This window comes from Ursus maritimus, unplaced genomic scaffold, assembly GCF_017311325.1.
Source record: "Ursus maritimus isolate PB19 unplaced genomic scaffold, ASM1731132v1 scaffold_5, whole genome shotgun sequence".
Lineage (NCBI taxonomy): Eukaryota > Metazoa > Chordata > Mammalia > Carnivora > Ursidae > Ursus > Ursus maritimus.
Window position 1 is genome coordinate 16,086,569 of NW_024426663.1, and position 13,707 is coordinate 16,100,275.

Consider the following 13,707-nt stretch of genomic DNA (forward strand, 5'->3'; position numbering starts at 1 on the left):
AGCAGGCTTCCAGTGGAGGAGCCTGATGTGGGGCTCGATCCCAGAACGCCAGGATCACGCCCTGAGCCGAAGGCAGACGCTTAACTACTGCGCCACCTAGGGGCCCCTAGACGACTTTTCTTTGAGATGGCCAAGACTCTCTCCTACCCACTCTCTTGGCCAGTAACATGAAACTGATGCTGAATTACACTCCTAGCACTGTAAAGTGACTCAGTGTTTTGTATCTATATGTCTGAAGGTGTAGAGATAGTAATTGAGAAGGAGTTGAGGCTGCAAGGGCTGTAGGAGTGGCATACTCTGGGAACTATAGTATTTCATTCAGATTTTCTGACAGTGGAAGTACTACAGATGCTCAAATTATCCAGTAGTAAAGTTCATTCTCAAAGTAACATGAGCTAGCTTTGGAATCAGCCATCCTGAATTTTAGCTGCAGTATTTTTACAGATATACAACAGATAAAATATTATAAAATGCCCTAAATTAAACAGTATCTTATTCATTATTAGTCACTCTTTTTCACTTTAAAATCTAAGAATACCATGTATATTCTATTAAATATTTTAGTCTGAAATGTATGAGACTAAGAAATACCCAGAAAGTATTGGGAGGATAAAGGAATAATCAACTGAGTTACAGGGTTCTCTTTTAGGCTCATTTCTTCTATTTCATTAATGAATATTTAGAAAAAGTTAAAAATCAGCAAAACTTTATTGAGCACCTTATTCCACTTCCTTTTGTTTGAACTACAATTAAGTGCAAAGTATACTCTTTATTCTCAAGGAATGTAGTCAAGTAGAGGAAATAAGACTAAACAAGGCCTTACTCTGAATTGATAAAAGATTCAGAAAATACTTTGAGTCCTCAAGAAAATTAATAAAACAAAATCTGCACCTAGACATGATAGTGAATCTGCAGTCCATAAAAGACATAGGGAATGCTGTAAAAGAAACCAGAGAATGAAGCCTGATTACCAACAAGTTCAATTAGACTGATAGCAGAAGTATTAACTACAACCACGGAATCCAAAAAACACCAGAGAAAATAACTGTTGATCTAGAATTGTATGCCCAAGTAAAGCTGTCATTGTTCATCCCTGAAAGTAAAAGTTACACTGTGTGAATGTTCCTAACATTCCTTTTTGGGGATAACGTGTTGTAAGTCAAATCATTGCTCCGACCTAAAATCTCCTACCAATTGTACTTTGAAGACAAAAATGAGTAAGACTGGTTTCTTAAAAGCCTTGGAGTTTTTAAATTTTTTTAAAAATCTTACTGTTTTTATTCTTTTTAGTTTGATGAACACACATCTTCGTTGTGGGCTCTTCTCTCCCTTTAATTGTGGTGTTTGTTCTGTCAGTCTTCAGGTTGATTTCTGGGGTATTTAGGATGATTTGATAGTTATCTAATAGTGTTCATGGGACTATACAAGCCTAGGGTCCTTCTAGTCCGCCGCCATCTTCCTCAAAACACCCCTGCCATGGAGTTTTTTTAATGCTGTTTTTATTAATAAGTGAAGTGGAACTGAGTAACACAAAATAGATATAATTTAGTATAGATTGTATTAAAAGCAAAGTCTGTCTCCAAAATAATACCAAACTTCCAGTATGGTAAAACCTGATAATATCAAACTTTTTTTACATTTGTGATACATTTATAAGTCATACTTTTTTTTTTTTTTAAGATTTTATTCATTTGAGAGAGAGAGACAAGAGACAAAGAGAGCACAAGCAGGGGCTGTTTCACAGGGACAGGGAGAAGAAGACTCCCCACGGAGCTGGGAGCTCAACATGGGGCTCCATCCCAGGACCTGCAGATCATGACCTGAGCCAAAGACGCTTAACCATCTGAGCCACCCAGGCACCTCTCTAAGTCAGAGTTCTATACTGACCTCTTGGTTTATTTGTGAAATCAGAGCTTCCTAAGCAAATGAATAATATTAAAAGGGGATGCTTAGGTAGAACTAAGCTATTTTCAACCGTTCTGTGAATATCTGTTTAATAAAAATACCATGTACATAATCATCTTGAGCAGAAAACTGAAAGTAAACTTTTGCTTCGCTATACCCATTACAAATGATTTAATTTCATTCCGTCAACTAGAACTAGATTTCTACCACGTTGATTAGCCTAAGGGTCTTTAAAAGATGTTCCTTTAAAACATTTTAAAATTCATCTTTTACTAATTCAGGTAGGTAATTTATTTAGTCTAATTTCTGAGACTTTTCTTTGATTGCAGGAAGTATAGGATTTCATAGATACAGTTAAATCTTTCAGAATTTTTCTTTCAGTTATATTTATTTACCTTTACTCCCCAAATCAGTTTACTCTTAGCATTTAAGTGTTCTCCTTAGGGGTAGATATAACTAACAATTTATGAGTTTTGTTGTTTTGTGTTTTGGCTAAAGTTCTTACTCTCCTAATAGGCACAATAGAGAGGTTTGTATCTTACGTTGTTAATAAAGTTGTGAAATAAAAATTGTTATTGCTCTGAGTCTATCAGGCCAAATTTAATTTGTTGCGAACAAGAGGATTTCCTTCAGAGTAAGAAAGAATGGAAGCCTTACAATCTAGTAGTAAAATGAACTTTATATTTTCATCCAATTAAAATATTTATATTATCTTTATCCAGTCATATCTCTTATCAAATATGTCTTCTCATCTCATTTCATTTCTCAAATCCAGTTCCAAAAGTGTCTGAAGTACTTTCTGGGAGGCTTCTTAGTATCACCCTCTCCCCCCTGATCACCTTGAATTTTAATCCGCCAGAATTATTTCACTGCTTTTGTAGGGATAAAGTGTATCAGTGTTCACTTCTTATTTAACTCAGGAATGGAAATAATGCTGAAATGTATGAGATACATGATAAGCACGCAACAATTGCTCAGTAAATGTCTAAAGTGAATTTATTGCAGCATGAACGTACCCCTTCTGTTGGAAGTACTCCACTGAGAACTGATTTTTTATTAGACTTCATTTTCCTTCTTTCTATAGTCTTATTTCTTTGATCATCCCTCCTCACTTCGTTAAAATTTTCTTTAATTCCTGTATTGAGAAACCCTGAGCTAGAAAAAAGCTTAGTTAGACTCTAATTCCAGAGAGGACATTATTCTATTGGTAGCTAAGGGCACTATTTCTTGAATATATAATCTCAGAATTACTTTCCTGTCTCTTCCATTGTGGTTTCATTAAAAGAAATCTAGGAAAATTATCAGTAGTAATTATTTTCCTTCCAGTGTTTCTTTCAAATAACAGTATACTGTTCCACAGGTAATGCAAGTACTTGAGTATTCTTAGTTTCTACCTCCCATAATTTATAACCTTGCTGTCATTCATTTTTTTCTATAAGCTATAATCACAAAATTCATTGTTGTTATTTGAACAAGCTATTATCTACCAGATCCATTAAGGATAAGAAAAATAAAAAAATACAGTTTACCTTTATTTGTTCTTTTTCTCATACTATTCCTTTCTTTATGTACATCCAAATTTCTAACTATAATTTACTTCTCTCTGAATAATTTCTTTTAACAGTGTTTGCAAGGCAGATCGCCTTGCAAAAAAATTTTCTGTACATTTTTTTTGTCTGAGACTGTCTTTATTTCTCTTACACATTTGAAGGATGATTTTACTGGATACAGAATTTTAAATCAGTGGGTTTTTTTCTTTCAACACTGAATATTTCAGTCCACTGTCTTCTTGCTTGCATTCTTTCTTTTTTTTATTTAAAAAAATTTAAATTGAAATCCAATTAATTAACATATAGTGTATTATTTGTTTTAGGGGTACAGGTCTGTGATTCATCAGTCCCATGTCATACCCAGTGCTCATTACAACACATACCCTCCCCAATGTCTATCACCCAGTTACCCCATCCTCCCACCCTCTACCCCTCCAGCAACCCTCAGTTTGTTTCCTATGACTAAGAGTCTCATGGTTTGTCTCCCTCTCTGGTTTGGTCTTGTTTCATACTTGCATTGTTTCTAAGAGAAGTGTGATGTAATTCTCATTTTTCTCTGTAACTAAATTCCCACACTACCCTCCCTTCCCTTCTCCGAATCCCCCCTGTCCCTTCTCTGCCTTCTTTTCCAGATTTTCTCTTTGTATTTGGTTTTACGCAGTTTTAATGTGATAAAGCTAGGTATTGTTTTTGGTATTTATCCTGCTTGGAGTTCTCTGTACTACTTAGATTTGTGGTTTTGTGTCTGTCATTAACTGGGAAATTCTGAGCCATTATTACTTGACATAGTTCTTCTTTCTTCTCCTTCTGGTATTCATATTTTATATTTGTTAAACCTGTTATAATTGTCCCACGATTCTCAGATACTCTATTCCATGTTTTCATTGTTTTTTTTCTCTTTACATTTCTGTTTTAGCCATGTCTGTTGACATATCTTGAAACTCTGATTTTTTTTTCCTTGTTCATGTCCATTCTACTAATGGTTGCATCAAAGGCATTCTGCATTTTTTTTTGAGATTTTATTTATTATTTGAGAGAGAGAGCACAAGAGAGAGAGCAGAGAGCACAAGTGGAGGGGAGGGGCAGAGGGAGAAAGAGAAGCAGACTCTTTGCTGAGCAGGGACCTCATGCGGGTCTTGATCTCAGGATCCTGACATCATGACCTGAGCTGAAGGTAGACACTTAACCAACTGAGCCACCCAGGTACCCCCATTCTTCATTTTTGTTATGTGTTTTTGATTTAGCATTTCCTTTTGATTCTTTATCTTAGATTTTCTGTCTGTCTGTTTATGTACTTATTCTTGTATATTGTCCACTTTTCCCAATAAATTCTTTAACATGTTAACCATAGTTGCTTTAAATTCCAAGTCTGATAATTCTGAATTCTCTGCCATATCTGTTTCTGATGCTTGATTTATCTCTTCAGACCGTTTCTTTTTGTCTTTTAGTATGCTAGGTAATTTGTTGTGGAAAGCTAGACATAATGTATTGGGGAAAAGGAACTTCAATAGATGGGTGGTTAGTTTCAGGTCTTATGTTTATCTGGCTAGGGGTTCAGCTGTGTTTATTATTTGCTATAGCTCTGGGGTCCAAGGCCAAAATTTCCTCTTATTGTCTTTGAGTTTTCCTAGAGAACTTAAATAGGATGTGAGTCCTACAGTTCTTCTGTAATTCCCTCTTATTTTATAGGAACCCTAGTGATGTGGTGGTAATGTGGGGAGGTGTGGGAGGAAATGCTCTATACTCTTATCATTAGGTCTGATTCCTTTAGTGAGCCCGAATTGGGCATTTCCCTTCCCTCATGTCAGTTAAGCGCTGGTAAAATAGTTTTTTTATGGGCAGGCCTTATTAAGGAGAACAAAAAGGTCTAGAATATTTCAGAATGGTTACTTTTCCCCTTCCACTGCTGGAAGCAGGAAAGGATTTTTCTGTCTTCACAGTGAGAACCTCCTGGGACTCATGGAAATAAAATTGGGAAATGTTTGGGAGATCTGTCTTTAAGGCTCCACCTCCTATTAATTTTTAATTCTTAAGCTAGTCCATACTGAGCCTGAGCAATTAATCACTTACAGTTTAAGGTATTCCTTCCACAGTACTGGCTTCAACCTATGACTTCTGCACCTGGGATTTTGCTTCCTCTAAGCCCTGATTCTCTGTATCTGCCTGTCTGTTTTTCCAGTTTTCAGAACAGTAGTTTGCTCTTTGACCTCATTTCTCTGATAGATCTAAGGAGAGTTGTTGATTTTTAGTTTGTTCAGGTTTTTTGTTTTTTTTTTTTTTTTGGGAGGACAGTAGTGACTGCTTCCAAGTTCTTTGTATGTTGGACAAGAAACCAGAAGTTTATGTTTCTTACTAGAATGAAGATTTCTCTTTAGAGCATGCTTAATCTCTTAAGCCTAGAATCAGTGTTTCCAGTGAATATTTTAACACAGATGACATTTGGACAGAGATTTTTTTTTTCATCTCCTTTTGAAATTATCGTTTGTTGATTTTTCTAAATGCAGCGTACAATCGCATGTAAGCAAGATGGCAATGAATCCTTGATGCTTTCTTTCTAAACCTTGATTCAGGATTAGAAAAGATTGTTTTTTAATCTTTTCTTTTAAAGATTTTTTTTTAAAAAACTCAAACACTTTTCTCCCTTAAAACATGTAGACAGGATGAATAGTGAGGAGAATTTGTGTACTGTGTTTAACTCCCTTCCATGTACCAGATACTCTCCTGTGTGGCTACAAGGAAGAGTAAAGGTAGGATATCAAAATTATAATGTTCTAAGGCTAGTCTGGTAACTGAAAGGTGAATGATATGAAACTCATATATTACATGATACTATTCAGTCGTGTCCACAGGAGCATGGAGGCAGGACACTTCATCTTATCTTGGTAGGGTTGAGATGAGGTATGAAAAGTTGCCTGAAACAGTTGACATGTGACAGGCAGACAGATTGCTTAAGAGATAGAGGGTTTAGCCTATGGTTGCTTTTCTTCTGCAGTCAGGAATTAGAGAGCAAGGCAAATTGGTCAAGTTACATAGTGTTTCTCCAACTCTACTGATGTATGGTTTTATTATTTGGCTTGATATTTTATGAAGACACTTGCCCTATAATGTATTTTGAAACCAAATGTAAGCAGTTTTTGAACCATTTTCTATTATCATGTAGTATGAAAGTTGAGAATTAACCATAATATTGTATTTCATATTAACTTTTAAGTATGAACTGCCAAAATAGTTTAATTTTTTAATTCTCAAATATGTCTCTGAAGTATTTTGCATAGTGGTAGAATTAACTTGGGTTTGAATTAAATTTGATTGGTTTTTTTATTGCTTTAAACATAAGGATATTTTATAATTTCATAGATAATAGGAAATTTTCAGAAATGATAAGCTGCTCATTTTAGCTAATCTCATTTAGTTAGGTCATTTTTTCCTGAAGTGGCAGGCCATTATATAACTTTGTACATATTTTTGTCTGATCCTACATATTTTTAGTTTATTTTTTCAGGCTTACAGCACCACTACCTTCTGGTGAAGGTATAATGAACGTAATTTTAACTACTATGTTAAGATATAGGAATACTATTTGGTTAATAACGATTAGATTATTGCCTCATTCTAGTGCAGTGTTGTAGTGTTTGAAATTATCATTACTAACCAAAGTAAAGCTATTCTAGCATACATCTAACATACTCTTTCTAAAATGAATGAATATATATACATAGAAGAAAGAATTTTAGGCTCCTTAAAGAAAGCAGGATAGAGAATCTATTTTAGATTACAGAATATAGCACCAAAGCAATTGACATCTTAATTTTCTAAAAAAAAATCATCTTCTGATTTTGTTTCATGAAATTTGACTTTTAATTATGTTGCTGCTATAATGTTCTCTGAGATATTGTGCATAGATGATTAAAGACATTTTTGGAGAGAGCAATACATCTTAAAATGACCATTGAAATCTATTAAATCATTGCTTTTACTCGGTATCTCTTTCCTCACTCTCTTTGCTTTCCTTCATAGAAGTAGTGCGTTAGCTTTCTAGGTTTGCGGTAACAAATTACTATGATTTCAGTGGCTTAAAGCCACACAAATATATTATCTTACAATTCTGCAGGTCAGAAGTCCAGTATGATTGTCACCAGACTGAAATCAAGGTATACACAGGCTGTGTTCCTTTTTGGAGACTCTAGGAGACAGTCTGTTTATAGCTTATTTGAATTGTTGGCAGAATTCAGTTCCTTGTAAATACGGGACTGGGGACTTGTTTTCTAACTGGCTGTTGAAGGGTTATCCCACCTTTTAGAGGCTTATGGTCTCCTTCCTTCACCTTCAAAACCAGCAATGACCATTCAAGGTCATTTCACTTTGCATCCCTTTGTCCTTTTGTAATCTTCCAGTTTTAAAAAATTAAAGGATTAGATTGGGCCAGTTTGGGTAATCCAGGATAATCCCCCCTCTGGTCCTTAACCTCAATCATATCTGCATAATTCCTTTTACCATGTAACATAACATATGAATAGGTTCCAGGAGTCAGAATGTGGACATACTTGAGGAACTATGTTTCTGCCTGCTACAAACAGTAATACTAACTGTCTAAATTTGCTGGATTAATTTTCCTTTTTTGTGTAGAATACCTCTGACTTTTTCCTCCTTGATTCGGTAAATACAAAAGAGGTGTTAGGATTCAGTCAAGATAGTACTGTATCAGGTATAATTCCTATATGGAAATCGTAGGGGAAAACAGATTCTAGAAACACTGAAAAAAGAAAATATGGTTTCAGAGTACCGCTTTGAAAAAACAGGAAGTCTTTGTATATTTTTGCAAGTTTATATTAACTGGCCCTAATTTTTAGTATTAAGGTTCGTAGTTATTCACATAGCAGCAGTGAGTAAGCCAGAATCTCCTAATTTAGTATTAAAACATTTCAGTCATAAAATAAATAAGTACTAGGGTTATAATGTACAACTTAATGGACTACAGTTAACGCTACTGTAGGATACATAGAAAAGTTTGAAAAAGAATAAATCCTGAGAGTTCCCAACACAAACAGAACTTTCTTTCCTTTTTTTATTTTTTTCTTTCTTTCTGTTTTATCTACGTAAGAAGATGGATGTTAGCTGAACCTGTTGTAATCATCTAACAGTGTATATGTACATGAAACCATCATGCTGTAATGCCTGAAAATTATACAGTGATATATGTCGATTATTTCTCAATAAAACTGTGGGGGAACACTCAAAGATAGATACTCATTCAGAGCAATAACATAATAATTTATGTGAATTTTGATAATGGATGGCATTACATCTTAATGTGTTATTTTTTTTTTCCTACCTAGATTATCACAAAGTATGTGTATGAGCTCTTGGAAAAGGACTGTAACTTGAAAAAAATCTCAATTCCAGTAAGTCCAGTTTTTAAAAATGGTTAAACTTTGAAATGAAATAGTTTTCAATTCAGAAGAAACTGTTTATATTAGTTTAACTGTGGTAAATTTAAACATTAAGGTCCTAATGTGTTGATACTGATCATGATAATATTAAATTTCTGGCAGTGTACCTCATTTTGTTGTGCACAATAATTCTTTAAAATTAATACTCTTCAATGTAGAGAAAAAAACACTGATAACCAGTCTTTTTTGAAAATGATGATGCCTTTAAAAGGACTACCCCCTCTGCCTTTTCTTATTTAATTAGTATGATTTATTTTTACTTATTTTTTCAGAGTAAACCAGTGTACTTAATGTTGCACTTAGACATTCACTGTCTCTTTAATTATTTCCTGATTTTTATAATTATATATTTTATTTCCATTTTATCTCCTGTGCACATTTCCAAATTCATTTCTTATGCTTCCTGTTTTATAACATTGGTCCTTCCCTTTTTTGCAGAACATTCTTTTCAAATTTTGTACATTTTCCCATTTCAGAGTGAAAAAGTTTGAGATTTGTTCTCAGTCTCAAATTCACAAAAAAATTTTTTTATGTAAAACATGATACAATCAAAAAAATGAAGAAACAGTAATCTTATATATGAAACGATGGTGGTGTTAGATTAGGTGATCCTTGCTATTCCTGATAACTTTTTGAGTTTATGATATATAAAAATCTGGAAGGCTTTATGAAAGCAATTAATTTAAGGCACAAAATTTTGCATATAAATACTTTGCTTAGATGAAATTTTGCATGAGATTTTTAAATTCCTTGGGTAAAGTTACTCTATTATGAATTAGAGGGTTTGAGGATTTTTTAATATTTATTTTCACAAATTAATTCCAAAGTTCAATATTTAAAAGGAAAACCTATTTTATGTTTAATTTTATATAAATAAGCTCAAATGCTAGGTCACATTGGTAATCATTTATTCATTTACTCAACAAATATTTGTTTAAAACCCTTTTAGGTGCCAAGTGCTTGTGATAATACTAGTGAATAAAATATTACTCTGTGCAACAACTAGGCTAACCTTCATTTATTTGGAAACTTTTCTTCCTTTTGTTCAGTCTTCCTTTCTTGCTAATTTTATTTCTTTCAAAGTTTCTGAAGAACTATATTTAAGGAGACTTAGCTTGATTTATTGGTACAACACAATTAGGACTGAGCCATTTAACTCTTTAATACTCGTAGTTATATGGAATTTTTAAACTCACTTTAATCCCTTAGATTTCCAGAAGAAATCAAAAGATAATTGGCCATATAGATTATGTTAAATGATTAAGTTTCACTAATTTGCTTTATAGGAAACTTGGGATTAGGTTTAGGAGGACTTCGTTTTATAGATCTGATTCCTTTCCTCTTGTTTAAATTTAGATTATAAAGCTAATAAACATAAAGAAAGCTTTACATTGTATGAGACCTATAGTAAGTGTCATGTCCATTTTTAGTTAGTAAACATTTCCTGATTTTGTAAACTGAAAAAAACCAAAATTTGTTTTGTTCGTTTTAGGAAATTAATGTCTCTCCTTAAGTTACCATCATATATTTTATATCATTATGAAATTTTTCTTCTGTAACTATTCATTTTCTCCTGAGTTCTCTTAAATCCCAAAGCTAGCAGTGAAGGTGGTGTTTTGTTTTGTTTTGTTTTGCTTTGTTTTGTATCACAGTTGTTCTTTTTATTATAGGAATACCACCAAAGTTTGTTTCTTTTCCCTGATGATGAACTAAGTTTTAGTTTTATATTTGAACTATTTAATAAGGAAAGAAAGCCTTCTTTTCTTTCCTTTCCTTTTCTTTTTGTAAATAACAGCACCCTGTGGAAACCTATGATTTGATGGTAAAGATCATGATCACGACCCATGTTTACTCCCTACCTTATATATATTCTCTTGTACAAATTATTCTCAATTGTAGTATCTTACACGTGTGTAGAACTTCAGATTACATAAATTAACTTAATTACTTGATTGTAAATTTTCCATTTTATTCAGCCATGTTTAAATGATCATCACAATGAGTGGGGTTCATGAGTATCCTAAAGTGAATTGTTAACTGCTAAAAATTGTTCTCACTGATCAGTTGGTCTTTGAAGTTGATTGGTTAATAAAGTTAGGTGGTGCACTAGAATGACTTTTATATGCATTCCTTAATGAAAGCTCAGTTTAATGAATTAGCACTGTTTGAAGACAATGGCCTTGGAACAGACATTTTCAAACTTAATTAAGCTAATGCCAAAAATTATGTTTTATTCGTATAGATATTTTAGTATTTAAACTTAGTACTAACCTTTTACAGAGTAAGTTATAGATACCAACTAGAGTTCTGTGTTAAATTGAGATGAATATAAGCCAATGACCATCCTAAATACTGTTCTTACTCCTTAATCATTAATACCACTACATTTCTCATTTTCATTTTTTTTCCTTGAAAATTTTGATTTTCTCATGTTTTTTAAGTCAGTTCTTCTGCATGTTCAAGTAAAACTTTTATTCATTTATTCACGGCTACCTTAATTTGCAGCCCTTAAATATTTTTGAACAGCATTTTAATATAAAAAACACATTTTTATCTTCTGAAAATAAGCACTCTTCCAGTTTTAAAGTGATTACTGTGGAATTTAAAGTGCCAACATTCCATTGCTTAAAAAATTGACTCAGTTCCTTGGTAACAGGGGACTTAGTCAAATAGAGAAAAGAAATAGTGAACAGCACCTACTGGAAAGTCTGTAGCTACAGGGTTTTGTTTTGTTTTGTTTTATTTTGTTTTATTAAGATAAACAGATGTCCATTTCCATAGCCATTCCAGGATCCATTAAGGCCTCAATGATTTAAGAGGTACTTTTATTTGTGCACATTTAGACATACTCTTTGGTAAATGAATGACTGGAAACCTCTATGGCGTCATTTTTATTATACACTGACAGCTTTGCTTTTTAATTTTTTCTTTTGTTCTTATCACTTTTCTTTTTTTAAAGCCATTTTAACTGAGTGATTCTTCTGTTTTCATATAACACTCATAGGTAAAAGAGAATTTTTCTTCTAAGATTTGGTTTTCCCCATCTCTCCATCCACTTCCCTTCCTCTGACTTCAGTCATACCCACTATCATCATCATAATTTGCATACTCTGGACATCACATGCAAGAGAAGCTAATGTGACTAGTCGTTTTACACTTCATACTTCTGTTACTGCATACTTCATTACTACTGATATACAGTTATGCCATTTTAATTTTTAGCATTATGTAGCTCTTTTAAAATTCTTTATAGTCATATATTAGTTTAATCTTCAATATATGCTTTCTGAACCAGGGAAGTATTGTAACAATTTAGGAGGACGTATTATTTAGTTAAATGCCTTTATTTAAAGGAGGTCACTGGTGATGCTAGGTGAAATTCCTTTTTCCAAAAGTTTATTTATTCCTTTATTTACTGAGTGCGTACAATGTACCAGCCTCTCTTCTAGACATTGAGATTCTAGCTGGATACACACAGAAAAGTCCATGCCCTTCTGGTGGTGGGAGGAGATAGTTAATAAAGTTACATAAACAAATATATAAAGTAAAACATACATTAGATTGTGGTATGTGCTATGAAGGAAAATAAAACAGAGAAAGGGGCTAGGGAATTCTTGGGGAGATGTTTAAATGGGGTAGTCAGGGAAGGCTTTACTGAGGAGGGGATATTTTTTTAAGCCCTGTGGCTATGTTCTTCTTGCTGAAATAATTGCCCTTTATGCTGTTTAAACAAATGGCTACCAATCTATTTGTTTTAGGATTAGAGAAATTTTAATTTTTTTCTCTTCCCAGAAATAGTGACTGGGAACATTTAGAATCCAGGACGGTTTTTTTGGTTTTGTTTTTGTTTTGTTTTGTTGTATATAGAGTTTTTGTCTATTTTTTAGTTTCATAATTTTATGACTATATACTGGAGAGGAAATAAAGAGCTATTTCATTACACAGTATGTGGACTGAACTTCTCTATTTGAGTCTGTGTATTACCAGCCACCAAGACTTTAGCTTCTGACTCTGACTTGGCTGCACAAAAGCTTTCATTCCCAGGTACTGGCCACTGCTGACATGGATACCATTCAGTGTAGGCCATCAATCATATATAAAGGTTGGGAAGTTACCTCTTTGTAAGTCTTTTGAGTCTTTCAAATCTAAAACATATATCATCTGGTTTAAACCTAAACACTAAGTATAATCAAAATGTGTAAAATATTCATTCCATAAATAAGTACTACATAAAATGTATAAAAATACTCATCCTATAAATATTTAGTACATAAAATAAAGTTATAGGAATACATAAATAATATTGCTTCATAAAATAATTGTTATATGAGCCTGTGTTCACATTCTGAGTGAAATTTCAAAGACCATTTACATAGAATAATAGGTGATTGAGTTTTTAAATAGTTCCCTGTCCCACCTTTTAAAAGCTTAGTAGTATTCCTGGCTAATATATGATTTTCCAATAGCTATATGCTCCAGTGGGGTTTTTTGTTTTATTTTGTTTTCTGTTATAGATGCAATGCACTTCTGTTATGGAATTATAGACTCATTAACTGTGTGATCTTAGGCAAATTATTTAAATTCCTAGGCCTCAATTTCATCATCTATAAATGATGATAATAGTAATACCACTTTAATGAGATTGTGATTGAGATAATGTTTTTAAAACATTTAGCATGGTATCTACACCATAGGAAGCACTCAAAACAATCAGTTATTCTTACTTATAATACTTAATATTAATATGTACCAATAATACAGGGAGATGTATTTCCAGTATTCTTTTGTCATATTACTATCAT

General features: G+C 33.0%; 1 protein-coding gene across 4 annotated transcripts in view; it reads left to right on the plus strand.

Moving 5' to 3' along the window:
- The window catches only part of FAM172A (family with sequence similarity 172 member A), a 419,583-nt gene that overhangs the window by 99,695 nt on the left and 306,181 nt on the right, over nucleotides 1-13,707 (plus strand). For all 4 annotated transcript variants that reach the window (XM_040622090.1, XM_040622091.1, XM_040622092.1 and 1 more), the window contains one exon: nucleotides 8,792-8,857. In XM_040622090.1, the coding sequence (XP_040478024.1) occupies nucleotides 8,792-8,857 (66 nt within the window). The remainder of the gene's footprint in view (nucleotides 1-8,791; nucleotides 8,858-13,707) is intronic.